This window comes from Balaenoptera acutorostrata, chromosome 2 (assembly GCF_949987535.1).
Source record: "Balaenoptera acutorostrata chromosome 2, mBalAcu1.1, whole genome shotgun sequence".
In the NCBI taxonomy this organism is placed as follows: domain Eukaryota; kingdom Metazoa; phylum Chordata; class Mammalia; order Artiodactyla; family Balaenopteridae; genus Balaenoptera; species Balaenoptera acutorostrata.
Genome location: NC_080065.1, coordinates 177,202,054 through 177,228,313, shown reverse-complemented (window position 1 = coordinate 177,228,313; position 26,260 = coordinate 177,202,054). Strand labels below are relative to the sequence as shown.

Genomic DNA, 26,260 nt, shown 5'->3' with positions numbered 1-26,260 from the left:
TATTTTATTTTAGTTTTTTTAAGTTTTAATAGCCACATGGAAAATTACAGGCCAATGTCCCTGATGAAGCTAGATGCAAAAACTCTCAACAAAATATTAGCAAATCAGGGACTTCCCTGGTGGTCCAGTGGTTAAGACTCTGAGCTTCCACTGTAGCGGCTAGGGTCCGACCCCTGGTCAGGGAACCAAGATCCTGCATGCCCTGCGGCTCGGCCAAAAAAAAAAAAAATTAGCAAATCAAATTCAACAATACATTAAAGGGATCATACACCATGATCAAGTGGGATTTATTCTAGGGATGCAAGGAGGTTCAACACCTGTAAATTAATCAGTGTGATAAACCACATTAACAAAATGAAGGATAAAAATCATGTGATCATCTCAATAGATGCAGAAAAAATATCTGACAAAATTCAATATGCTTTCCTGACAAAAACTCTCAGCAAACTGCTATTCAGAGGAAATGTACTTAATGTAACAAAGGCCATATATGACAAGCCCACAGCTAACATCATACTCACCACTGTAAGTTTTTCCTCTAAGATTAGGAACAAGACAAGGGTGCCCACTCTCACTACTTCTATTCAACATAGCACTGGAAGTCCTAGCCAGAGCAATAAGGCAAGAAAAAGAAATAAAAGGCATCCCCTCCCATAAAAATAGCCACACAGGACTAGCAATTACCATATAAGACAGTGCAGATGTAGAATATGACTTCCTCACCCAAATACATCTCACCTGTACTCACTTTCTCCATTATTCCCCTCCCACTTGGCCCTCAGCCTTTTGCAATGTGATATCTGCCCCCCCACAAATTGCCACTGAACCCAGGTCTCACCCCAGCCCCGCTTCTCCCCAGATTCTATCATATCTTCATTGGTTCATGCAAGCCCTCACCAATTTAATTTCTGTCCCCTCCATCCCAGATCCCCAATTCCTTGCCCTTCCCAAACCTTTGCCAGCATCTCTAAGGCATTTGCTATGTGTTCTTAAGCTGGTAGATATTCTTAAATAATAGGATGTATCATTTTGTATGTTTATACTTTTACTTTATATGTTTATACAAGTATGTTGTAATTTGCAAAATGACATTGTATACTAGATCTCCATCTGTATCCTTTTCAGTGATACATTGTGGGATTTTTTTGCTTATTTTGCTGTCTTTTTTTTTCTTTTTTTAACCAGATTGAAAGCATTTATTAACTTCTTTCTTTCAGCCTCCTCCCAACAAAAAGTTGTCTTTCCACTGGGGGTGGGATTTGGGGGGACAGAGAATAGGTTGACACAGGTTCATGTAGATATGCATGCACCCCAAGCATTTTCTCTAAAAGCCCAAGTATTTAGGGCATTGTCTCTCAGATCTTTGTTATTTTTAAATCTCAGTCCATTCCTTTCTTTTACAAATCTTCTTTTCAGTGCCTCCAGAAATAGGTTTCCATGCATGAAGATTGTCTTCACACATCAAATTCATGGATATATCTGCACAGTGTTTATATATCAAACATAAATAAATATATATATATATTTCTTTTACCCTACTGTGTACATAGTTTGAAAAGTTAGAAGAACCACCCTGGGCTTCCCTGGTGGCGCAGTGGTTAAGAATCCACCTGCCAATGCAGGGGACATGGGTTCAAGCCCTGGTCCGGGAAGATCCCACATGCTGTGGAGCAACTAAGCCCGTGTGCCACAGCTACTAAGCCTGCTCTCTAGAGCCCGCGAGCCACAACTACTGAGCCCATGTGCCACAACTACTGAAGCCCGCGCGCCTAGAGCCCATGCTCCGCAACAAGAGAAGCCACCGCAATGAGAAGCCCGCTCACCGCAATGAAGAGTAGCCCCTGCTCACCACAACTAGAGAAAGCCTGCGCATAGCAACGAAGACCCAACGCAGCCAAAAATAAATAAATTAAATAAATTTAAAAAAAAAAAGAAGAAGAAGAACCAGCCTGCTAATCATTCACTACACCTCGTGTTTAATAAGCAGAAATGCACAGGCTTTTAAGATGAATTTCCAGCATAACAGAAGGACATCTTGTTTGCATTTCAATGCACCAAGTGCCAGATTCTTATTTCATTACTCGCTGGCACATTAATGGATGGCTCTTAATTTCTTTTTTTCTCTCTTTTAGCAAAACTCCATGAAGACCTCTCACTCTTGCCACTTGGGTCAGGAGCAAGGTTGCCTTATTTTAAAATGCTATAGTGTCTGAGTTTCACCACATCAGCATCACATTTTTTAAGAGCTACTTTGTTGCTTTCACTGGTAGATTAGTACTCTATATCATTCAGCATTCTTATTTCATCTTTTTAGTCCCCGAGGGATGGACACCTACATTGCTTCCAACTTCCTGCTTCAATGAGCATTCTTATCTGGTGCAAAACTCAGTGAATATAAAAACTTGGAACAGAATTACCAAAGTTGTAGTTCTCTCAATTTAACAGGGATCCAAAAACTGGCTTAAACAAGAGAGAATGTTTGTCTCTGCTGGCAGACAGCCTGGGGACCCCGGGTCCTTCTGTCAGTTGCTCCACCATCCTCCAGGGCAGTATCTCCAAGGACGTTTGGCTGTGTCTGGGGACATCCTTGGTTGTCACACCTGGCGAAGGGAGGGGGGTGGGAAGGTTGTGTGCTACTGGCATGTAGTGAGTGGTGGCCAGGTATGCCGCTCAATACTCTACAGTGCACAGAATATCCCCCTGCGACAAAGAACAATTTGGCCTCAAATGTCAATGATGTCGCCTGCCCTACAATAGTCCCCACTCATTTTTTTTGTTTGTTTTTGGCCAAACTGCGAGGCATGCAGGACCTTAGTTCCCTGACCAGGGATGGAACCCGTGCCCCCTGCAGTGGGAGCGTGGAGTCTTAACCACTGGACCACCAGGGAAGTCCCCCACTCCTTTTTGTCATGACTGATGCATTGAAGACACTGGGACAGTTGTCCTGTAGCACACTCAACCCTCGGGGTTTGTCAGTTGCTTCCTGATGTCATTTAACCTGTTCCTCTACGCTTCCCGTTTCCTGCAAACTGGACATTAGGTCAAGAGACCTGATCAGAGTCAAGTTTAACATTTTGGCAAGATGTGTCCCAGGGGAAGCTGTGAACTTCCATTGGTATCACATCAGGAGGCCCCGGAGGCCCAAGGGTCCCTCTACTGTGATGCTCAGTTTCATTGCAGCTAACAGTGGTGACAGTCTGGCCTCTGTGATGAAGTCTGCACCCCCACACCTAGTGAACCCTGGGCGTACCTTGCTCCCCATCATCTTCTCACCTGATGTTTGATAACACCCGTCGATGAATACTGCCCAAATCATTTATTTCATTGGCTTCTGCAAAATGGTGATTGTTCTAATTCTCTCATTCCTTCTAGTTTTTTTGGCCATGCCACACAGCTTGCGGGATCTTAGTTTCCCGACCAGGGATGGGGCCAGGGATCAAACCCAGGCCCCCTACAGTGGAAGCGCGCAGTCCTAACCACTGGATCGCCAGGGAATTCTCTCCTTCCACGTTTTTTAGCTGGCATTCTTAGACTGTTTGGTGACCATGAAAAGTTACTACTGGGAAGGCAAGACCGTGCTTAATTCCTTACTTTTAATTACCAACATTTTCGGAAAGGAGTTGGTTGAGAGCTACTTCCAATGGGTTAATAAGTGTGTGTGTGTTTTAACTTTCTTTTTTTTTTTTTTTTTTTTTTTTTAAGATTTATTTATTGATTGATTGATTGCTATGTTGGGTCTTCGTTTCTGTGCTAGGGCTTCCTGTAGTTGCGGCAAGCGGGGGCTACTCTTCATCGCGGTGCGCGGGCCTCTCACTATTGCGGCCTCTCCCGTTGCGGAGCACAGGCTCCAGACGCGCAGGCTCAGCAGTCGTGGCTCACGGGCCCAGCCGCTCCGCGGCATGTGGGATCCCCCCAGACCAGGGCGCGAACCCGTGTCCCCTGCATTAGCAGGCAGACTCCCAACCACTGCGCCACCAGGGAAGCCCTGTTTTAACTTTCAAATCGAGGTATAACATACATAAAGTGCACAGATCTTAAATGGAGAGCTCAGGGAATTTTTACAGCTATATACCCGTGCAACCACCACCAGATAAAAATATAGAGCATTTCTAATCCCACACTACCTTCCCTGACATTAAGTTTTATAATGAGTAATTTTAATTGAAGAAATGATTTCCAGGCTTGGTTGTACCCATCTTGGGGGTTCAAGGACTTCAGGAAGGTGGGGAAATGGGTGAGAAGTAAAAATAGGGCTTCTTGGCACTCCCCCACCCAACATGGCTGGCTCTGGCACCCAAACCTGTCTCACAGAAGTAGCTGCAAGGGTCGAGCAACTTGCTTTGCCAGTCAGGATTTATCCCGGGCACCTCCTGCCTGGAAGTCTCATTAATTCTTGGGGCTCAGCTAGCATTTCCAAGCAGATGGGGACTGCCCCTTCTAGTCTTCCATAGAGGGACACACCCAGGGGCAGCAAAGCCCACTGGAAAGTTCCAGAAAAGGAGACAGGCTGTCTGGGTTCTGCTGCCTTCAGTTACATGATCCTAGAGGAGGTACTTTCCCTTCTGAGCCTTTGTTTGCTCACCTGTCAAGTGGGGGGAATATTCCGCTTTGCTGGGTTCTTGGGAGGATTTCTGCAGAATCATCAGACTACCTTTACATTTCTGACCTCACCTCTTGGCACTTTCCTCTTTGCTAATTCCACCCCTGCCAGATGTTTGTTACAGTCTCCAGGCCTTTGCTTCTGCAGTTCCCTCCACCTCGCTTTTGTGGGGCTTGCTTGCTTTCTACAACTCAGGCGCAGTTCGAATGACCCCCTCCTCAGGTTACATGGGCTACAGCGGTCTCTCTTATCACACACACTCTAATGTTGATTTTTTTTTTTCTTTAAAGAGTCTTTGTTGTTGTTGTTTTTTAAATTGAAGTATAGTTGATTTACAATGTTGTGTTAGTTTCAGGTGTAGAGCAAAGTTATTCAGATATATATATATATATATATATATATACACTTTCTCAGCTCCTTTTCCCTTATAGGTTATTACAAAATATTGAGTATAGTTCCCTGTGCTATATTATCAGTCCTTTCTGATTATTTTCTATATAGTAGCGCCTCACAGCTCTTACGAACCTATCTTGAGTATTAATTTCACTGCTTATCGTGTCTCCTGCTGTAGTAGAATGCAGAGTCTAGGGACTTGTCTGCTTTTTTCACTTTTACAGCCAGGGCCTTGCACGAGGAAACTGTAATGTTCGTTGAACTAGGAAACATAAGCCGAGAGAGGTGGAGCCACTTTCTCATTTGTCACACAGCAAAATCTGAATTAGAACTTCAGGCTCTGAGCCTTTGCCCTCCCTCTTTGGTGGGGATTAGGACACAAAATTTAAGGGGTGTCAAAAAAATTAGTCATCGAGATATTTTTAAAAGTCAAAATTGGGAATTCCCTGGTGGTCCAGTGGTTAGGACTCTGCGCTTTCACTGCGGAGGGCCGGGGTTCAATCCCTGGTCTGGGAACTAAGATCCTGGCCAGCTGTGCCGCCGCCAGGAAAAAAAAAAAAAAAGTAGAAAGAAGCAAGCTGTGTGTCGCCGCCAGGAAAAAAAAAAAAAGTAAAAATTAATGTCAACAAAAAGCAAAAGATAAGATTCGACCTTGCACTCGCATGACTCACCCCGCCCTAATCCCAGTCCTGGCAGATCCCGTCTTTATTTAAAATTTTGCTATTCTGTTCACCATGGATTTATTTTTTTCCCATTAATTTTGATATTTAAAAAATATTGCAATATTTCATTAGAATGTTATTCATCTTGATGATTGAGTTTTCCCACCCAAGACGCTCACCCTAGTACAAGCCCCGCTTCTGTCTCTTCTCCTCCCCTAGAGAAACTGAGGCACGGAGGACTCGGGGTGGGAGTGGGGGAAGGATGGGGGAGCTGTGTGGAGCCGTTTGAGCAACCCGAGCTGCCCCGGGAGGGGCTGGACGCTGACCTTTGTTTATCGCCCGCGGTAGAAGCAGCTAATTAAGTCTCCCCCGCCTGCGGGAGGCCTTTCCCAGGTCGGCGCGCGCCTCCTGCGGGGCCGAGATGGCCGCGGTAGCCCCGGCAGCGGTGACCTTTCCGGGTCCAATGGGGCGGGGAGGCGGGAGAGCGGGATGGGTTTAGGCGGAAATGGTGGTGGGGGTGTCGCGGCCCTGGGATCGAACCCCGCCTCGGCCCCCCACGTTCATCCTACCACCATAGGGTAATAGGGGGAGGGAAAGAACGCCCGGTGACGTCATCGAACCCCGAGCCCGGCCTCCGCCGCCGACGTCACAGACAAGCAGCGTAGCGTCACCGCATTCCTCCCGTGACGTCAGCGCGCGAGGCCAAGAACTGGCCCATAGGGGAAGGGAGAAGTCTGAAGGAAGAGATCTTTCCTTTCTTGCACTTTATATTTGGTAAGGCGTTTAAAGTACGCAGAAACGGACTACCACTCCCATCTGGCCTTGCGTGCTGCGCATGAGCACAGCTTCCAGCGAGAGAGCGCGGCAAACCTTTGGGCTAGATTGACGTCCCTTTAGTCGAACCAAAAGGCAAGTTTTACGGCCGCAAACCAGTCCGACCTCACAGGCCCCACCCCTTTATTCTTAGCCCGCAGCTTCCTTGAGGGAGTGACGGGCTCCTCTGCCTTTGAGGGCTTAGTTTCCTTTGATTGACATTCACACCGATGAATCAGAGCGCCGAGAAGTCGAGAGTATGTTGAAATACGTGTCTTGGAGCCAATAGCTTAGCGGCAGGGCCTGGCGCCGTCCAATCACTTTTCCCAGTGCCGCCAATCACCCTGGACCCCGCCCCCGGCGCGTGACGTAAGTAGGGTGGGTAGCAACAGTTGCCCCGGTGAGGGAAACGGAGGCGCCATAGCCACGGTAGTCGTGGCGACCAAGCAACCCGGCAACGCGAGTCAACAACAACAACCGACCGGCCGACCCCCACCCCCACCCCCCCGGCCCGGCCTGGGGACCCCGGCACGTTCTGTCCCCCTCCCAACATCGCCTCCGAGACCTGTGGAAAGCCCTTCCGCGGACAGAAGTAGGGAGAAGCCGAGGTAACCCGTGCGGCCCCAGGGTGGCGGTCCGGGCCGGGGAGGACAGCGATGCCCGGGCGGCGGGTGTCGCTGTAATCATAATCTTGGGGGAAGGGGCGAGCGGTCAAAATGGCGGCGGCGACTGTCGGGGCCGTGGGGGAGGGGGCTGGGGCCCGGCTGGGGCTACACCACCCGCCCCCGGGCCCCGCAGCCCGGCCCCCGCGAGGGGCGGGCGCTCGCAGGCAGACGGCGAGTGGAGGTAGGCTGGCCAGCCGGGGCGGGGGGCTTTTATATGTCGGGAGGCGCAAGGGGGCGGGACTGGGAGGGCTGGGCCAATGGGAACGAGGGAGGGGCGAGGCGGGACCGAAGTGGGTGGGCGGGGCCAGCTCATAAGGTGTGGGCGGGACCGGCCGGTGTCCCGGGAACCGGGTGGGGCAGCTGCCGCCTAGGCATTCCTGTTCCCCTAAGCGATGGAGGTCACCTGTGCCTTGTCACTTTAGAACCTGCCAGGACTCTGTCTACCACATGTGTGGCCTCAGTTTTCTATCCTGTAAAGTGGGGAGAATCACTGCCATCGCCTCTTTTTTGCATTTCAGGGACTCCTAATTCCTTTCAGGAATTTCTCTAGGGCTCATTCTTGAACTTTTTACTCCTATCTACTTTTTCTGAATTTTTTTATAGATTAACTGTTAGTCTTGATTTCAACATTGCTGTTCGCTCCTACATCTGCCTTCTCTCTGAGAAGAGATGAAGGTAGACAATTTCATGAAGCTGTGGGTAGGGGTATGGCTTTAGTCTGGACGATTTGGTTCGCAGAAAGTGAAGCCCATGGCAGAGAGGAGTGATCTTGGGTGACTGAGTTAGAAGAACAGAAACTTGATTGCTTCTACGTGGGCCGCTCTAAGATCTAAGATCTCATCTTGTCCCTGGGCAGGGGGCTTGTTCCTGGAGATGGGACCATTCCTAGCTGTTCTGCCCATTCTGGTCTTCCTTTGGGGAAGGAAGTAAATGATGGAGTAAAGGGCGCCTGAGGAAGTTTATGACGCTGCTTCTCTTGGCTAGACACATGTTTTTGTGTCAGTCAAGTTGGTGTCAACTGGGTCACATGTCACTGAGGAGGTACCAGCTTCCAGAGCCACGTGGGCAGGGAGCCGGGACACCGAGGTCAGAGGGAAGGGGAAGTGTTCCACGTTTGTTAGAGGAGAATCTGAGTGACTGCTTTGCCGGGAGACAAGATCTGCCAGCTTGGGGAAGTTTTTTTTTTTTTTTTTTTTTTTTTTAAATAGCAGCTGGGCCAAGTCCACTGTGCTTATTCTCTGTCTTGCTTTGGAGCTTGGCATCAGCAGAGCCGAGTGCATGCTGCAGCCGTTTTCTTTTAAAATCAATTAGTAAACCAGGGAGAAGGAACGTTTCAGGTTCTCCCAAAGCCTTCCCTCAAGAATTTGAGATAAGACTTGGGGGTGTCACTTCTCCAGGGACTTTTCCCAGGTCAGGAAATAACCTGATCTGGGAAATATTTCTAAAATCTAGAAATAACCAAGTTGCCAGGTCATCGGCACCTATTAGAAAGGCAAGCTCTGAGCAGAAAGTGATCTAGTCTTGTTAACTGCCCCTCCCCCTTCTTATATCTTATGCATTTGAAAGGCCCAAGCCCAGAGGGGCTATTAGACTCCTGAAGGGAACATTGGCTTTGGTCACTTGTCCTTGAAACAAACAACTGCTTTCTAGCTGTATGCTCCTGGGCAAGTAACTTAACTTCTCTGGACCTTAGTTTCCTCCCATCTAAACTAGGGACAGTGATCCTTGGTAATGATTTTAATCTCATATTACTATGCTGTGGATCCCATAAAAGAATACGTGTTGAGCATCAAATACATAGTAATTGTTCAAACTATGTTGGCTGCTACTGTTATTATGATGGTTGTTGCTTCCTGCTCAGCCTTTGGAATTATACCATTCGCATTTATTTTTATCATTTTGAATCGGGTGACAGCCTAGTGGCTTTAAAGCTTGACTCACTTGCTGTGTGGGCCGATGACTGGGATCCCGGGAAGCTGAGTGCTAGGACTCTAGTTTCTAGTGGGAAAGTGTCACTCTCCTAAGGCCCTTCTCCAGCTTTAGGAGGGTAGCCAGAAAGAAAATTTTTCCCTGGGCCCAGGCTCAGATCCAACCCTCCGGGAGGCAGCTGGATGAGCTGGAACTGTGGGTGTCATGGGAAAGGTGGGGACCTGGGAAGGGTGTCTCTGGAGCTAAGGGTCTCTCCCTCCCCTTCCTGCCACATGCCCCAGCATTTTGGGGCTGAAGACAGGGGATAGACTAGGCAGGATCCACCCCCTCCCCATCACCACCTACTAGGGACATGGCTTCCAGATAGCACCCACACAGCACATAGTCTTCCTGGCCTAAGGGGCCTGTTCTGGACCAGGAGGCATCACCTGCCCCTGTAGCACAAGCTTGCTGCTGGCAGGAGGCAGTAACTTTTTCACAAGGTCTTACCAGTTGCTAGATTTGAACCGGCTTTTGACAGTCACTAGCAGTGTGTTCCCAGCATTGTGGACACTCATTTGACAGTAAAAGTTGAGCCCCAGCTGTGTGCTTGTCAGTGTTTTAGTAGCTGGGGATAGAGTCATGGGCAAGGCAGGTCACATCTCCACCCCTGGGGAAAGCTTACCTTTCTGGTCGTGGAGGGAAGAGGAAAATAAACAGGATACAGGGCCAGGAAAAAAATAAAACAGGAGTATGTACTCCAGAGGGCTTGGAAGGGGGTTACCTGAGACCTGAGAAGGTGGCATATGAACTAGGACATGAGTGATAAGGAGCCAGCAGGTGGAGGCAAGGAGAGCATGCCAGTAGATGGAAGAGCTGGTGCAAAGGTCCTGAGGCAGGAGGAGGCCTGGAGCATTTGGGAAGCCACATTGTGGCTAGAACATTCAGAGTGAGAAAGGGGACTGGAAAGGGCCAGATCCCACAGGGCCCTGTGGGTCATGGGGAGGGCTCTGGATTTTATTCTCTGTGATGGGGAGCCTTGGAGCCTTCTCAATAGAGAAGTGACACGATAGGGTGTGTGTTTTCAAAGTATCTTATAGACTATACAGGCAAGAGTAAAGCCAGGAGCCAGTGATGAGAGGGTCCAGGCAAGAGATGATGGTAGCCCAGACTAGCATGGTATTGATAAAGATGGAGGGAAATGCCCAGCCTTAGGATCTATTTTGGAGGAATTATTGACAAGTCTTAAAAACTAACTGGCTAGGGAATTCCCTGGCAGTCTAGTGGTGAGGACTCCGTGCTTTCACTGCTGGGGCCCGGGTTTAACCCCTGGTTGGGGAACTAAGATCCTACAAGCTACGTGGTGCAGCCAAAAGAAACACAAAAAACCCAAAAAAACTGGATATAGAGGATGAAGGAAACACACATTATTATATTTAATTTCCCCATTCCCCCAAAGTGAGGGAAGTGAGGTTTTCTTTCCATTTCCTTGGGAGGGCCTTGTCCAAGATGTAAACCATTCAGTTAAGTATCTGGCATCTAGAACAGTTGGCAAACTACAGCCTTCACCTGTTTTATATGGCCTGTGAGCTAAGACTGATTTTTACATTTTTAAGAATGATATTTTGTGACATGATTAATATATCATGATATGTGAAAATTATGAAAATTCAAATCTAAGTGTCAGAAATAAACTTTTATTGGCACCCAGCCACACTTGCTTGTTTACATATTGTCCATGGCTACTTTAATACTCCAGTGGCAAAGTTGAGTCATTGCAATAGGCTGTCTGCCTTCAAAGCCAAAAATGTTGACTTCACAGAAATTTGCCAGCCCCTGACCTAAAGAATTGATTCAAACATTCTCCAAAAACAGGTGTTGGCTTTGAAGACAGGTGCAGCCATTGGTGCTTTTTTTTGGCAGTTTCATTGCTAAGGAACAGATTTGCTGAGTCATGCTCAGATAGCCGGGGAATGCCTCATCCTGTATAAATATTTGTGACTTATTCCTCTCTAGGGAACACCCTACAGAACTCTGCTTAGGGCTTCCCTGGTGGCGCAGTGGTTGAGAATCTGCCTGCTAATGCAGGGGACACGGGTTCGAGCCCTGGTCTGGGAAGATCCCATATGCCACGGAGCAGCTGGGCCCGTGAGCCACAACTACTGAGCCTGCGCGTCTGGAGCCTGTGCCCCGCAACGGGAGGGGCCGCGATAGTGAAAGGCCCGCGCACCGCGATGAAGAGCGGTCCCCGCACCGCGATGAAGAGTGGCCCCCACTTGCCGCAACTAGAGAAAGCCCTCGCACGAACCGAAGACCCAACACAGCCAAAAATAAATAAATAAATAAATAAAGTAGCTATACAATTAAAAAAAAAAAAAAAAAAAAAAAGAACTCTGCTTAACCTAGTCTTCCACAAATGGCAAAAAAAAGAGGGTCCCCTGGTGAAATAATTATGGGAAATATGTCATTCTGTATCATTGTTCCTGGAGACTAACAATGACAGTGCTGAGAAGGTCTCCAATAGAGAAGTTGGTTTAACTGTTTTATGCATCTCCCCTTCCCCTTTTTGAGCTCAGCCTTTCAGTTGTCTCATCACCACCTCCCCCTGCCCCTGAGGGGAAGGGAGGAGGCCTGCAGGGTTGGCACCTCGAGGAGGAGAAAGCACCAGCAAGTGTGGAGCGTTTTTTTTTTTTTTTTTTAAATTATTTATTTATTTATTTTTGGCTGTGTTCGGTCTTCGTTTCTGTGCGAGGGCTTTCTTTAGTTGCGGCCAGCGGGGGCCACTCTTCATCGCGGTGCGCGGGCCTCTCACTATCGCGGCCTCTCTTGTTGCGGAGCACAGGCTCCAGATGCGCAGGCTCAGTAGTTGTGGCTCACGGGCCTAGTTGCTCCGCGGCATGTGGGATCTTCCCAGACCAGGGCTCGAACCCGTGTCCCCTGCATTGGCAGGCAGATTCTCAACCACTGCGCCACCAGGGAAGCCCAAGTGTGGAGCTTTTAAAGCCCTTTTGTGGTGGGAGGGGCCCCTAGGGGCCAGCTCTCCTAGGGCTGGGAAAGTCCAGGCCAGGGTTTCTCAGTGCCCCCAGTACCACCTGCCTCTGAATCATCCAGGGGACTAGCTCAAACAGTAGACTCCAGGGTCATCCCAGACTCTGGCAGTGGGGCCTAGGAACCTGCCTTTAACTAACTCCCCAGGTGAGGCTGATGAACACCAGAGTCAGAGTCCCCCTTGGCACCTCTTTGCAAGAGCTTGAGGATTGTGTCTCTCTCCCCCTTCCAGCCCCAACTGGCATGGATGTTTGTTGAATGAATAATAATAATAGCAACTTCCACTTCTCAGTGCTTATTGGGTGCTGAGCTGATCACATTGGATCTTTACAACAGCCTTATGAATCAGGTGTTCTCATCATCCCCAGGTGACAGATGGGAAAACTGAGACCCAGAGGAAAGTCAGTTACATGTTTATGAATTAAGAGACAGGCCAGGGTTCATGTGGAGGTGGGTCTGACACTGGGCAGACAGGTGCTGATCAGCTGCAGTGACTTGAGCACCTGATCTGGGCCAGAGTTTGGACCCAGTAGTATGAGGAGACCTGAGGAGGTGGGCCTCTCTAATGCTGGCAGAAAAGAGTTTGGGAAGGGCAGGGGCTGGGGGAAGATGTCTTCTCTGTGTGCATGGCAGGCAGTGGCCTCTTCCCTCTCCCGGTGGGCAAGCTCCCCCTGCTGCCTGAGTCCCTGGCAGGCCAGCCTTCCGTCCTGCCCAGTGGGAAAGCCCAGAACAACTCCCCTGGACCTGAACCAGGGCCCATTCCCCCTTGGCAAGAGAGACCATGTGCCTCACCCAGCTCCTGGGAGAGGGACCACAACCTTTTAGCAGCCACAAAAGCTGCCTCTGCCTGGTCAGGTGGGCCCCATTCTGAGGTCAGCGGCGGCTGCTGGGCCTGCCCTGTGGCCAGGACCTGTTCCCAGCCCAGCTGCCCCTGGCCCTAGAAGGCCACTTTCCTTGAGGAGCTCACATCTGGTGTCACCACCCATAACTGCCCTCACTTCTGTGGCAGCAAGCAGCTCAGGAGGCTTTTTGGACTCAAACAGCTTCCCTGTGTCTGGCACACCACTGGGAATGATACTCAGCCAAGAATCCAAGCCCAGATGGCAGGCAAGTAGGGAACTGGCACAGGTTGGCTGGGAGATAGCTTTTCCCATGACTTTCCTTTCTGGCAATTAGCCACCTAGTCAAGTGCTTAGAATGCCCAGGGTTCAGACTCAGTCCTGCCACTTCCCTGCTGTGTGGCCTGGGGCAATCTCAGCCTCTCTGAGCCTCAGCTCCTCCTCTGGCAGAAGGAACCCAAATTCAGATGTGATTGTTGCAAAGTTTTAAATTAAGTAATGTAGGGGGACTTCCCTGGTGGTGCAGTGGTTAAGAATCTGCCTGCCAGTGCAGGGGACACAGGTTCGAGCCCTGGTCCGGGAAGATCCCACATGCCGCGGAGCAACTAAGCCCATGCGCCACAACTACTGAGCCTGCGAGCCACAGCTACTGAGCCCGCGTGCCGCAACTACTGAAGCCAGCGCGCCTAGAGCCCCTGCTTCACCGCAATGAGAAGCCCGGGCACCACTCGCCACAACTAGAGAAAGCCTGTGTGCAGCAATGAAGACCCAGTGCAGCCAAAAAAAAATTAATTAATTAATTTTAAAAAAAAGAAAACCACAAGCTTTAAAAAAAAAAAAAAAAAGTCATGTAGGGACTTCCCTGGTGTGGCAGTCCAGTGGTTAAGACTCCACACTTTCACTACAGGGGGCGCGGGTTCAACCCTGGTCAGGGTACTAAGATCCCACGTGCCACGTCGCGTGGCCAAGAAAAAAAAAATAAAAATTAAGTAATGTAAAGAAAGCACTCAGCACAGTGCCCAGCCTGCAGGAGCCCTCAGGAGAACTGTACTATTTGTTTTTGGGTGAGAGCCGGAGCTCTTCCAGCACAGGGGTCCCCCAGGCGCTGGGGCCTAGGAAGGGAGAAGGCAGGAATCCTGGGCAGGGATGAGTGGAAGAGGGCAGACCAGCTCCGGTCCGTACTCAGTTGCCCTGCAGTGATGGATTCGTTATATCTTGCCACCAGCCTCGGGATTTAATTAAGTTACTGATGAACCCAAATATGTCTCTAGGGAGCCAGGAGCTGTCCCTGGTTTCCTCTGCCTGTAGATTAATTCTTGTTTTTCCTTCTTTTTTTTTTCCTCCTCTTCTCCCCCGCCCCACCTTTCTTCCCAAGCAAGCAAAAAAAAAAAAAAAAAAAAAAAAAAGAAAAGCCTTATTTATTATCATTTTCCCCACTGTTGGCATGGCAACACAGGCGTACGTTACTGAGCTACAGGCAGCCCCGCAACCATCTCAGCCGCCACAGGCCCCTCCACAGGCCCAGCCCCAGCCACCGCCACCACCACCCTCAGCAGCACCCCAGCCCCCCCAGCCCCCCGCCACCACCGCCACCCCCCAGCCCCAGTATGTCACCGAGCTGCAGAGTCCGCAGCCTCAGGCACAGCCACCGGGCGGCCAGAAGCAGTACGTGACAGAGCTCCCGGCCACTCCCACGCCCTCGCAGCCGGCCGGCACGCCCGCCCCATCCCCGGCGTCCCAGCAGTACATCGTGGTCACCGTCTCCGGTAAGTGCACACGTGCTCAGAGCCAGGGCGCTCAGTGAACAACCCCAAAGGGAGTTTTGGGGAGCCTAGCATCCTGGATGTGGGGGCACCCTGGCGCCCTCCCATTGTCACTTATTATGCCTGTTACCAGGAGGGCAGCTTTTAAACTCTCTGGGGTTCCCCGGTGGGATCTGGGGGGCGCCTCTGGGGAAGGAGTAGTCAGACCAAGCAGCGAGGCCTCTGTGCCCCCAGACTCCTCCCCACCGGGGCAGCTTTTAGAGCTGTTTCTGTCTCTATCCTCAAGCAAGGTGTCACTTGAAGAAAGGATTGGGCAGGAGTTAATTTGCAAACGCCTGCTGGAGATGGAGGGTGAGCGCACAGCCATCATCCGTAAAGGGATCGTAGCAGCTTCGGCGCTCAGGGGCTGCGTGTGAGGTGCTCCCTGTGGCAGTTCAGGGAGGTCCGCTGGGCGGCCTGGAGGGACCACTTCCCCTCCCCTCCCATTTCATTTTTTGGCAAGCCTCAGGCCAAGCGGGGCTCTTGGCTGGGCGAGTTCGTGAGCATGTGATGTGGCCAAGGGCTCCTGTTTGTCACTGTGGCCGCCCCTTGAGGCTGTGGAGCAAATGACCAGGAAGCTTGGGTCATGGCACCCATGGTTCCTGCCTAGAGCATCTGCCCCGTGCCCGCTTATTCTAGAATGGGGATGGGCTGAGCAGAGGGAAGTGGGAGTACAGGGTCACGACAGGCAGTCTCTCCCCTAAGGGAGAATGGGGAGCTCTGAACAGGGCTCGGCGTCGTTAGTGGTTTCTGACGTGCTCTGCGTAGAGGGGAGGATGCAGCGAAACCTCATGTCGAGGCTGGCCCTGGTCCTCCCAGAGTGGATAAGGAAGTGGTGGGGATCCTAAGGGCATCCTGGCAGGCTGCGGAAGGAGCAGGTCAAGACTGCATTTAGGACCATAGGACAATAAAGAGTCAAGATTTGTGGCAGTTGACATGGCCCCATAGGACCAGGACAGAAGCAGCTGGGCCCCGACAGCATCCTGGAGGCTCCTGGCTGTGTCGGGGTCCCCAGGGAGGGCCAGGGGGTGGGGCACGCAAGGGCTCAGGACAGTGACTCTTTAACACACAGACTGGTGTGGAGGGATGGCATGTGAGAGTCAGCTGAGTGCAGAGCGAGGCCAGGCCAAGGACGTGGCCAGGGTCACCGGGCCACAGATCCCCAGGGGGTTATCGGCGCTGCACAAGGATCCTGCTACATTTCCTAGCCAGCATAGCCCTCACTGTCTGAGAAACCCACTCCCCCATCTCTCACCTCTGTCACCTCCCTCTCACTCTGTGCTCTTGACCCCTGACCCTGCTACTGACCTCACTGGGGACAAGGCATCATCACATGACAAGAAGGACCCCTTCTCCCACCCAGCCAGCCTCCCAGCACCCGGGCTCCATCTGCTCCCACCAGCTCTGCTTTCTGGCTTCTGGAAGGGTGAATCGGCCCCCTGCCTGTTCCAGGCTGCCCCCTCCAAGACTTGCTTCTGCCATCCCGGCCTCTTCACTTGGTCCCTCTCTTGCTGATCTTTTCCACCTGCTTGAAAAGATGCAACAGCTCCCATTTTAACCGGGCCCCCCAGGCCCTGCACCCCCTTCAGCTGCTGCCCGATTCTCTTCCCTTTAAGTTAGAATTCCTCAAAGGATTCATTCTCCCTTCCTTAGTCTCTTCTCCCTCACCTCAGCCACCTGCACCTTCCCTCCCCATAGTCCTAGGCAGGGTCACCCACGGCCCCTATCTTGTCGATCCACTGGTCACTCTCTGTTCTCTTCCTTGGCCTCTGGGCAGCGCCTGACACACTGGTCCCCCCTCCTTCCAGAGATGCCCTCCTGCCCTGGTCTCTGCCCACCTCCTTCCTTCTTCCTCATCTCCCTGACTTTGTCAGCAATGACCTCATCAGGCCTGAGGCCTCCTCTGTGCTCCAGTGATTCTCCCTTCGTGGTGGCCTTGTCCAGCGTCTCAGCTTCTGATGCCACCTCTTATGCTGGCAGTGCCACATTGAGGTCTGCCTCCTGGGCCTCAGCCCTGAGCCCTAGCTACCTGTGAGCCAGCAAAGGGACCTCTCAAACCAGCATGGCCAAATAGAAGTCTGGATTTTTTTCCTTCTTCAAATCTGGCCTCCACTGAGACTTCCTTGTCCTAGTAAATATCACCCCCAGGTCTGGGTCAGCCTTGATTCCTGTCTTACCCAAACTTTTTTTTTTTTTCTGGCCACACCGTGCGGCATGTGGGATCTTAGTTCCCTGACCGGGGATCGAACCCTTGCCCCTGCAGTGGGAGCGCAGGGTCTTAACCACTGGACCGCCAAGGAAGTCCCCTGTCTTACCCACCCTTGAGCAAGCAAGATCTCTTGGCTCCACCTCCTCAATGCAGCCAGAACCCACCTCCACGGCCCCCTACCCTGGTCCAGCCTCTGCTCACACCCTTCACAGTCCTCCCCCCATGGCAACCAGAGGGAGCCTCTTGCCAGCTGTTGATTAGGTCCCATCATGTCCCAGCTCAACCCAGATTATTCCAAGGCAGGTGGCCCTGGGGGCACTCTCTGAGAAACCTTGGCCTGGCCTTTCTTGGCCCTAGGAGACCTGGCCCCCTGTGGCTCACAGGAAGGGGCTTAAAAAGCCCCACACTCCCCGTGCCCCTGCTGACAAGTGTCCAACCTCCTGACTCTGGCCTTCAAGGCCTGCTGGCCACCCAGCCCTACCTGGTACTAACCTGCCCCCTAGCATACCTGCTTCAGCCCCACTGGTCTTCCTGTGGCTCCTCAAACCTTCCAGGCTTAGTTCGCCTCTGGGCCTTTGCACTCACCTTGCCCTCTGCCGGGAGCGCTCCCATCCCAGACCTTCTGGTGCTTCATCCCTCGTGAATGCTGGCCTGACCCAGCTCAGCCCTCATACCCCATCAGCCCCTGGGCAGCCAAGAGCAGGTAGGAGGGCTTGTCTGTCACTGCTGGAGGACTTTTCATAGCCTACAGGGCATCTTATTGGCCCTGAACCTCCTGAGTGCTGGCTTTTGCTGCTTCAGGTGTCCAGGGTCCCCAGAACAAGGGTCTGGAATGGATGCACATCTCCAGACCCCAGAACACCCCAAGTCCCAGTCTACCTCCTCTCTTCCCCTTGTCTTCTCCAGCTCCTCCCAGCGCTCCCCCAGGGAGTCCCTGGTGCTTACAGGTCAAAGCCTTTGTTTCCCTCCTCCCCTGGTCCCCCCATCTTGCTGTGGGGCACTCAGTGTGGACGGGTTGCAGCGTTGGCGTGAATGGCTGTTGGCGTGAATCTTAGCCTCCCTTCTTTGGTCAGGCAGTGGCTTAATTGTCTTTCACAGTGGTCCTGGGGAATTTCATTTCCCTTCTGCTCCCAGTTCTGCCAGGAGCAAGCCTGTCCCCGGAAGGCTTACTGGGCAACGCTTCCTTGATTTGTTCTGAGAGGAGGTTGGGTTGCGCCCTGTCACTGAACTTGTGCTGCTCCGTTCACCCCGCCCCCATCCCCTTGCCGTGATTTCCTAGGGTTCCTCCATAACCCTCTCCCAGTTTTAGTGTCCCTTTTATCTAAGGGTGGCCTTTGGGCCACGTGAGCCAGTCCTAGGGGTGGAGGTGGGGGTGTAACTGACACCAGCAAAGGCTGCAGCAAGGTGCCTGGGGTTCCTCCAGAGCCAGAAGCAATCTGAGCTGAGCAGGGACCCAGGGAGTGGCAGGGAGGAGGCAGGGAGGGGCCCTGGACGCAGACCTGGAGCCTAGGCTGGAAGCCAGCCAGGAGCAGCACAACTAACCCGATCCTTGCAAGCTCTGCCCTAAGGTGACTTTGGAGGTGATGGGAAGGAAGCTCCAATGTCCCGGCTTAGGAACAATCCTCTAGATCCATAAATCCCTGGTCTCAGAGGCAGCCGGACTCTCACCCGAAACCCGGGTGGAAGGAGGGCATTGTGGGTCCCGCCAGCTGTCCCTAGGAAAGTGAAAGTGAGCCTGTGGAAGGGGATAGGGCTGGGCTGCAGGAGGGACCATGTCCAGCCTCTCCTCCCTGCTTCTGACTTGGAGTCCTTGGTAGTCCAGCAAGACTTGTGTCCAGGAGAGGGACATGGAGGGTGTTTGTCAGTGTCCCCAAGCATAGATGGGGAAACCGAGGTCAGGGCAGACAAGGGACTCAGGACGCTGGGGGCAGCAGGAGTCCACAGGCCCCCCCAAAGAACCTTTGACTGAAATCATTGGCAGGATGGGAGCAAAGGCTCAGGAGGGAGAGGGCCATGACTGCCCCGTCTGTTGTCCGTGGTGAACTGGGACCCAGCTTGGAGTCGAGCCTCTCAGGTTTCCCTCCGTCTTCCCCCACGTAGCTCATGACATTTGAGGCATGAGTAGGTCTCAGTGAGGAAGTGCAAGGCCCAGGGAGGAAGAGACACTCATCAGATTGAGGGACAGGAAATCAGCTGCCGCTTCCTGACTGGAGACTTGAGACAGCGGGGCCCTCTCTGGTCTGGTGCACATGCCCAGAATGGAGTTTGCAGACAGATGCAGATGCTCGCAGACTCATTGACCCTCTACGCGCGCGCGCGCGCGCACACGCGCACACACACACACACACACACACACACACACACACACACAGAGCCAGGGCTAGACACAATGGTAGGGAGCCTGCCCTGGCTACAGGCAGACAGGGGCTCACACACAAGAAGCCCCTTGTCCAAAGAGTAGACTCTGGAACCTCACCTGCCCGGCATGCCCTCCTGGCCTGGCAAAGATGGGGATTCCGGCCTTGAGGGCTACCCCAGAGGCAGGAGATGGCCAACACTGCTTCCCAGGGCTTCCCTGTCCCAGGCAGATGCTTGATCTCAGCAAGTCCCCAGGCCTCCAACTGCTCAGGGTCCCGCTTAAGGATCAGCCTTGGCACTTTCATCAAAGCACCGGGGCCTAGGAGGTGGCTGGGGCCAGCCCCCCATTCACTGCCCACCCTGAGCCAGGCTAAACCTGCCACGGGCCTCCTCTGTCAGGCACTATCCCTTGGGCTGTGCCTGGCTTCCTGTGCCTCATGGACACCCAGGTGTGCCAGGCCCCTCACGTGACTTGGGGCTTTCTCAGGTTCCTCCCAGCGGGCCAGCTCAGTGAGGGCCTCCTCTTTTACCATTCAGGGAAGCCTAAGTACAATAGATGCAAGGGACAATTCCAGCAAAACATAGGAATCGGTGCCCCCTGGAATTGGTTGCAGAGGCAGCTGGCCAAGCAGGCCTGCGGTTCCGCTGTCCGCCCCACATCTGGCTACCACTCCCCCACACCCAACATATATACATTCATGTGCTCTGCCCCAGACTTGGCCCCTGAGGTCCTTGCTTCTACCTGGGGTGACCTTTCTGTCCCAGCCAGGCCCTTCTCCATGTCTCCCCACAGCAGCTGAGGCCCAGCTCCCCGCTTTGGAAGCTGAGCCCCAAAGGGATGCTCTGGACCTTGTGGTGTCCCCATAGGCCCCCAGCTCACTGTCCTCCGGTACCCGCATGCCTGCGTCTGCACACCACTGCCTTTGAGCCCTCAGCCTGGGCCTGACCCTTGACTTTGGGTTCCACACATGGTGTGACATTCATGTGGGCACAGACATGAGCCTGTGTTCTGGTCTGCCAGTTCCTGGCTGGGCGACCTCGGACAACTTAACTTCCTCTCTTCCGGTCTCTGTTGCCCTCTCTAAAAACAGAGGTAATAAAAGTTCTTTCCATTTCCAGCTGTCCAGGAAGACCCTACTGCAGTGCCTGGGGCACCGGAAGTGCTATAGTTACTCTTATTATTCCTTGCCCACTGCCCTCCAATCCCACCAGAGGGCTCCCAGGGGATGGGACTGGGACCTTGGCTCCTTCTGGCAGCACACTGGAGGAAGGGCAGGCGCATGTGTGCCCCCAGCCCTACCCCACAACTGAAACTGCTGGGAGCAACCAGGCGACACAGAGGGGGTGAGGTGGATTGTGTCCCAGCTGGGGTGAGGGTCTCCCAACCAGTGCCTCTCAGGGACACTCGTGCTACACGCCTCTCCCTCCCCCCCAGCTCCCGTTAGTCACTTAGCGAGATGTGCATGAAACTCGACCCGTGCCTTCCTGATAACATCTCTGGGTACCAGCCTCCCTCCTGACCCCACAGAGTGGCCCCAGCCCCGCGAAGGCCCCACTCAGGCTCTGCCCGCTGGGAGGGAAGTGTGTTTATCCCAAGAGGACAGCCAGGAACTCTGCATCCACTGGGGGGATTAGCTCCCCAAGGTTGCAGGTATAAAGCCGCCCGCACAGCCTGCTGTTCCCCAAGAGGTGGGCGAGGAGTGCTGGGCAGGCTCCCCGGGACAGACGGGGCGGTGGGGCAGGTGGGCACCATGTTCTATGATTGCCTCTTCTTGGCTGCCTGTCAGCGTGAGTACCCGCCTGCCCAGCTCCAAGCCCTCTGCCCCCCCCCGCCCCACCCCAGTGAGGACCGGGAAGCAGGGACGGTGGAGAGGGAGGGGGCGTTTGGCCGCAGGCCCGTGAGACCTTCTGGGCGACTTCTCTGACCAGCTTCCATCCCTGGGAAGCCAGGGGTCATTTCAAGGAAGGTGGCCCCGACGCCTTGCAAGGCTGTGGGACCTGGGGGGGACGGGGGGCGGGGTCAGTCCCGGTCCACAGTCCTGCCTGTTGGGCAGAGGGGTCCATCCCTCCGAGCCTCCGCTGCATCATGGCTTCTCAGTCACCGCTTCTGGTCTGACTTTGGGACAGTGAGGGTAGGGGTGAGGAGGGGGGCTGCTTCTGGGTGTTAGGGATTATAGGCCCTTGGGGCCCCCAGCCCACCCCAGTGGGCAGTGTTGGGGCTGACCAGGGGCCAGGCAGGATTCTTGGAGAGCCTAGCCCCACCCAGAGCTGGCTTCAGGCTGCATCGTCGCATCCCAGCGGGCTCAGGCTCAGGGTGGGGGCAGTGGCAGCAGGCAGAGCTGACCTGGTGACCTTTCCCTACAGAAGGTGCCATGCGGGCCAGCGAGACTGTGTCAGAGGCCAGCCCGGGCTCCACGGCCAGCCAGACCGGAGTCCCCACTCAGGTGGTGCAGCAGGTGCAGGGCACCCAGCAGGTAGGACACACCCCCCTCCCCCAGGGGTGTGAAGAGAGAGGGCACCTGAGGGGGGCAGCGAGGCTGTGGCCGTGGGTACCTTTCTTCCCCCCTGGTCCTGCTGCCCGAACCATCTGCTCACCTGTTCTTATCAAGATGTTCACTGCTGCCGCCCCAACAAATCCCCCCCGCTCCCTGCCCCGGGCCGGGCCTCCCCGGGGAAGCCAGCGCGGCTCAGGTCCTTCCTCCTTCCCTCACAGCGGCTGCTGGTCCAGACGAGCGTGCAGGCCAAGCCGGGCCACGTGTCACCCCTCCAGCTCACCAACATCCCGGTGCCCCAACAGGTAAGCGCCCCGCATCCAGCCCCCACCCTCAGAGCCTCCCCAGGGTGCGGAACCCACCCCGTGGCCTGCTCTTATCTACCCTCACCAGCATCGAGGCTGTGGGGCCTATCCAGGGGCTGCCTTACCTGCTGCCTCCAGCCGGTGAGGCCGTGTCAGTCAGGGCCCACTGGGGAAGGAAGAGCTGCAGGAGTCATCTTAACAGAGAGACCTGAGGATTGACAGTAAGGCACGCGGCTGGTGGGTCCAGCCCCAGTGTCCCAAAGCAGAGACGCCAAAGCCGATTAAGAGCCAAGAACCCATAGCCAGCACAGGGGCGTGAGTGCATGGCGGTCTGTCGCCTGGAAGGCTACACGCCGGGTGCCGGCGTCCAGTGTGGACCGGGACAAAGTCCTGTCAGGTTTCAAGGGTGAGAGCACATTTCATGTGCCCTGTGGAGCCAGGCTCCCTGGACACAAACTCCAGCTCTGCTGCACGTGGGCTCCAGGATCTCGGGATCCTTTCACTGTCCTAAACCTGTGTGAAGTGGGGGAGCGACTGCAGCATCAGGACTGTCAGGGCGAGTCTGTGAGCTAGCAGGCATGCAGCCCTAGAACGGCGCCTGGCACGGCACAGGTGCTCCTTCAAAACACACAGGCCGTTGTCAGGAGCTGTGGTCCTTCTCCCCTCTGGCTCCAGGCTCTCCCCACACAGCGTCTGGTGGTGCAGAGCACAGTCCCGGGCGGCAAGAGCGGCCAGGTCTCCCTGACGGTGCATGGCACGCAGCAGGTGCACTCACCTCCTGAGGTAGGTGGCGGCCCCTTTGGCCACCCTCCCCACCCCTCTCCCCGGAGGAGTCGGGACTCACTCCTCCCAAGTCCTCGTTCACCCTGGGTGGGGTGGCTCGGCCGCCAGATCCTAGCCCTGCTGGCTCTGAGCTGAGCCTGGCTCCGGGAGGAGGAGGCAGCTTCTCCCCTGAGTCGAGATGGGCCTTGAAGCTCCAGCGCAGGGCACTGCATCCCAGGAAGCAAAGTGGGCCCCTCTTCCCTTGACAGGGTGGGTAGAGGTTCCTCCTCTGACCACAGGGTGGAATCCAGGGACCCCTGAACACCAGTGAGGGTGTGGAGGCAGGCGAGCCGTGGGTGGCCGGGAGCATGGGTGTCAGCAATCGGAGCTCAAGGTCAGATCCCTGGCTCAGCCATTCAGTCCTGGGGACTCTGGAAAGGCCCTCAGAGCCTCCTGAGCCCAGAGCTGGAAATGTGTAAAACAGTTAATGATACCCCCTGTGACACAGCACGGCCCAGAGCTATCGGGCTCTGCAGCCAGCCCACCTGGGGTCAGCACCTGGTGCCAGCACTCACCACTATGTGGCCCTGCACACGTCCCTTCCCGTCTGTGCGTCAGCAACTCATCTGGAAAGCAGGGGTGCCCTCACCTATCCTTTCTCACTTCAGGGCTGCAGCCCATCTGATGATGGAGGCAGCAGGTGGCCCATGAGCTGAGGCTAGAGTCCCAGCCCTCTTCGCTGGGGAAGATGGCTCTGAACTCTGAGCCTTGCATCTGGGATGACTGGGGCTGTGGTGGGGACCAGGCATTTGGATGCAAAGGATGGTTACCAGCTTAGGTGGTTGGATACGTCCCCTCTGGCTGCTGCCCTCCCCTAATAGCTCTCTGGACAGCCCTTTCGAGCAGGGTTTTGTCAGGCCCCGGCTGCTCCACACACACACCGTGTCTCCTTCCATTGCAGCGGTCGCCAGTGCAGGCCAATAGCTCCTCCAGCAAGACGGCTGGGGCCCCCACGGGCACGGTGCCTCAGCAGCTGCAAGTCCACGGCGTCCAGCAGAGTGTCCCCGTCACCCAAGAGGTGCCAGGCAAAGGCGGGCAGTGGCAGGGGCGAGGGTGCTGGCCAGGCGGCCTCTGCATCCTCCTTCAGTTGTCAGTGGGAGTTGCAGCGGGGAAGGCCTGTGAGAGACAAGCAGATGGGGGTCCAGCCCCAGCCTGCCACCTAGGCCTTTGGCAAGCACCTCTGCTTCTCTCCAGGCTCCGCGTTCTCACCTAAATAACGGCTTCTCCCCGAGGGCCTGGGAGCAGGGTGGTTGGGGCCGCCGTGAGGATGAAGCATGTCCTCGTGGAAAGCACCTAACACTGAACAGGCACTGGAAACAGCTTCGAGAAACAGCCTTGGCCTCTCTGGGCCCATTTGCCTGGAGGAAACCCCAAGGCCAAGTCCTGGCTCGCCCCTAAGGGGCTCAGGGAGAGGCCTCAGCCTCCAAAACCATGCCCAGTCTTCTGGAGGAGGCCTCACTCTGAGCTGCCAGCCACGGCGGCCAGAGAGGTTAAGAGGCAAGGGCTGTCTGCCATCTGGTCGTTACCGCTCAGGTTGAGAGGTTCCCAATCCCTCGGAGAACCAGATGAAAGCCATAGACCCTTTCCCTGGAGGAAAGCAGAAACCCCACCCTGAAGGATTCATAGATACTCTCCTGCCTGGCACCACAGCCCCTCTGAACCTCTAGGCCTGGGTTCAAGTCCTGGCCCCATCACTCAGCAGCTTCCCGCCTCCCAGCCTCTGTCCCTCACTCTATGCCCTGAGGGTGATGCCGGCATCCCCTCCATAGCATGGAAGTAAGGACAGCCAGTATCATGGACGTGTGGGATAACCCATGTAGGGAGTGGGGGTAGAGAGCAGGGAACCCCTCAGTCAGTCCCAAGTTCAGCTCAGTGCTACTTCCCATCAGCCTCACCTTGTTGAGCCTGGGTTCCACACCTGTAACATGGCGCCCAGAGGCAACCTGGTAATGAACCTGGAAGGCACTTGGTGCAGGGCCAGCAGTGAAAAGCTGGCGAAAGGTGGCGTCTTCCCTTACGGGGCTGCTGTGAGGCTTACATGAGTTCACGTGGGCAGGGGCTGGTGCTTAGGGGCAGGTGGGCAGCCATCATCGCCATCGTTACCATAGTCTGACTTGCCTTTCCTTCCCCAGAGGTCCGTGGTCCAGGCCACTCCACAAGTGCCCAAAGCTGGCCCCGTGCAGCAGCTCACAGTGCAAGGGCTCCAGCCGGTCCACGTGGCTCAAGAGGTGTGTGTCTCCCCCACCTACCTCTGGGCAAACTGGGGCCGGGCCTGGGCTGAGCTGGGGAGGGGTGCAGGCCCCTCAGGCCACAGGGAAGGAGTGGAGCTCCCCTGGGGGGATGTGGGTGGGTAGGTGGGGAGGCAGCTGGAGCCTTCAGAACCGCAGCCCCATCCTGGGCTGCACCTCTGGCCTTGGGCTGCGGACCCAGTCCTGGAGCCTTACTCTTTCCGGGCACCTGGCAGTTTAAGGCCCAGGTTTTGCTGAGAGAGATCTGGGTTCTCCCTTCCCTCACACGGGGTGGGGATCTTCTGGTCGGGTTGCTGAGTGAGCTCAGCAGCCTCGTGGGCGGTGGAGGCCTGGAGCCCCACCCGCGGCCGCCCCCGGTGACCCCCCAGTGTCTCTGTTTGTCCTCCAGAGCTCAGGCAGTCAGTTTCCCGCTAGGAAGGCAGAGCAGCAAGAGCCCCGGCCCACGCCGCCACCGGAGCCGCCGCCCCGGCCGCCCACGCCTGGGCCCGGGTCGGGCGTGCTGGCCCCGGAACCGCCAGCGTGCAGCGGGGAGGCCCCGCAGCTAGGCAGGCCCGAGCCGCCGCCGCCCCGTTACGAGCCGGGCGCCGAGCAGTGGGTGGAGCTGGTGGGCGTGCTGCCCCCGCACCTGCTCCTGCCGCAGCAGAAAGTGGTCCTCGAGCCACTGCCCGGGCTCCCGGCCCGAGCCAGCCCCGACCAGAGGGTCAGGATCCAGAGAGTCCCCCAAGTGCTAGTGTTCGGCACGGCCGCTACGGCCCTCAAAGTAGGTGGCGGACGCATGGGCGGGGTGCAAGGGGCGGGCGGGGGCGGGATCCGCCGGCCCCGGCCCGCGCCCGGCCCCGCAGGCCCTGTAGACCCCACCTCCACCCAGCCAGTCTGGGGACCCGCCTCTGATCCCCCCTAAACCGGGCTCCAGGTCCCAGGCTCTGCCACTACAGATTGGGGTGGGGGATGGGGTGGGAAACTCAGGCCCCGCCCCTAAGACTTTGTCAGTAGTTCCAGATTCTGGCCCACAAACAGGGCCCCACCCCTGACCCCGGCTCCGCCCCTAGCATCCGGTTCAAGGTTTTAGGCCCCGCCCCTGTAGACAGGGGTCCG

At 54.9% G+C, this 26,260-nt stretch overlaps 1 protein-coding gene across 4 annotated transcripts in view; it reads left to right on the top strand.

Moving 5' to 3' along the window:
• Window positions 1-6,856: 6,856 nt before the first annotated feature.
• Window positions 6,857-26,260, top strand: part of RFX1 (regulatory factor X1) — a 32,557-nt gene continuing 13,153 nt past the window's right edge. The window contains exons 1-7 of one of the 4 annotated variants that reach the window (XM_057540707.1): window positions 6,858-7,076; window positions 14,308-14,694; window positions 21,662-21,771; window positions 22,011-22,094; window positions 22,770-22,877; window positions 23,818-23,934; window positions 25,049-25,144. In XM_057540707.1, the coding sequence (XP_057396690.1) occupies window positions 14,373-14,694; window positions 21,662-21,771; window positions 22,011-22,094; window positions 22,770-22,877; window positions 23,818-23,934; window positions 25,049-25,144 (837 nt within the window). In that variant the 5' untranslated portion in view covers window positions 6,858-7,076; window positions 14,308-14,372. Of the gene's footprint in view, window positions 7,077-14,303; window positions 14,695-21,661; window positions 21,772-22,010; window positions 22,095-22,769; window positions 22,878-23,817; window positions 23,935-25,048; window positions 25,145-26,260 lie in introns of all 4 variants that reach the window. The other 3 variants (XM_057540706.1, XM_057540708.1, XM_057540709.1) reach the window with 3 other exon arrangements.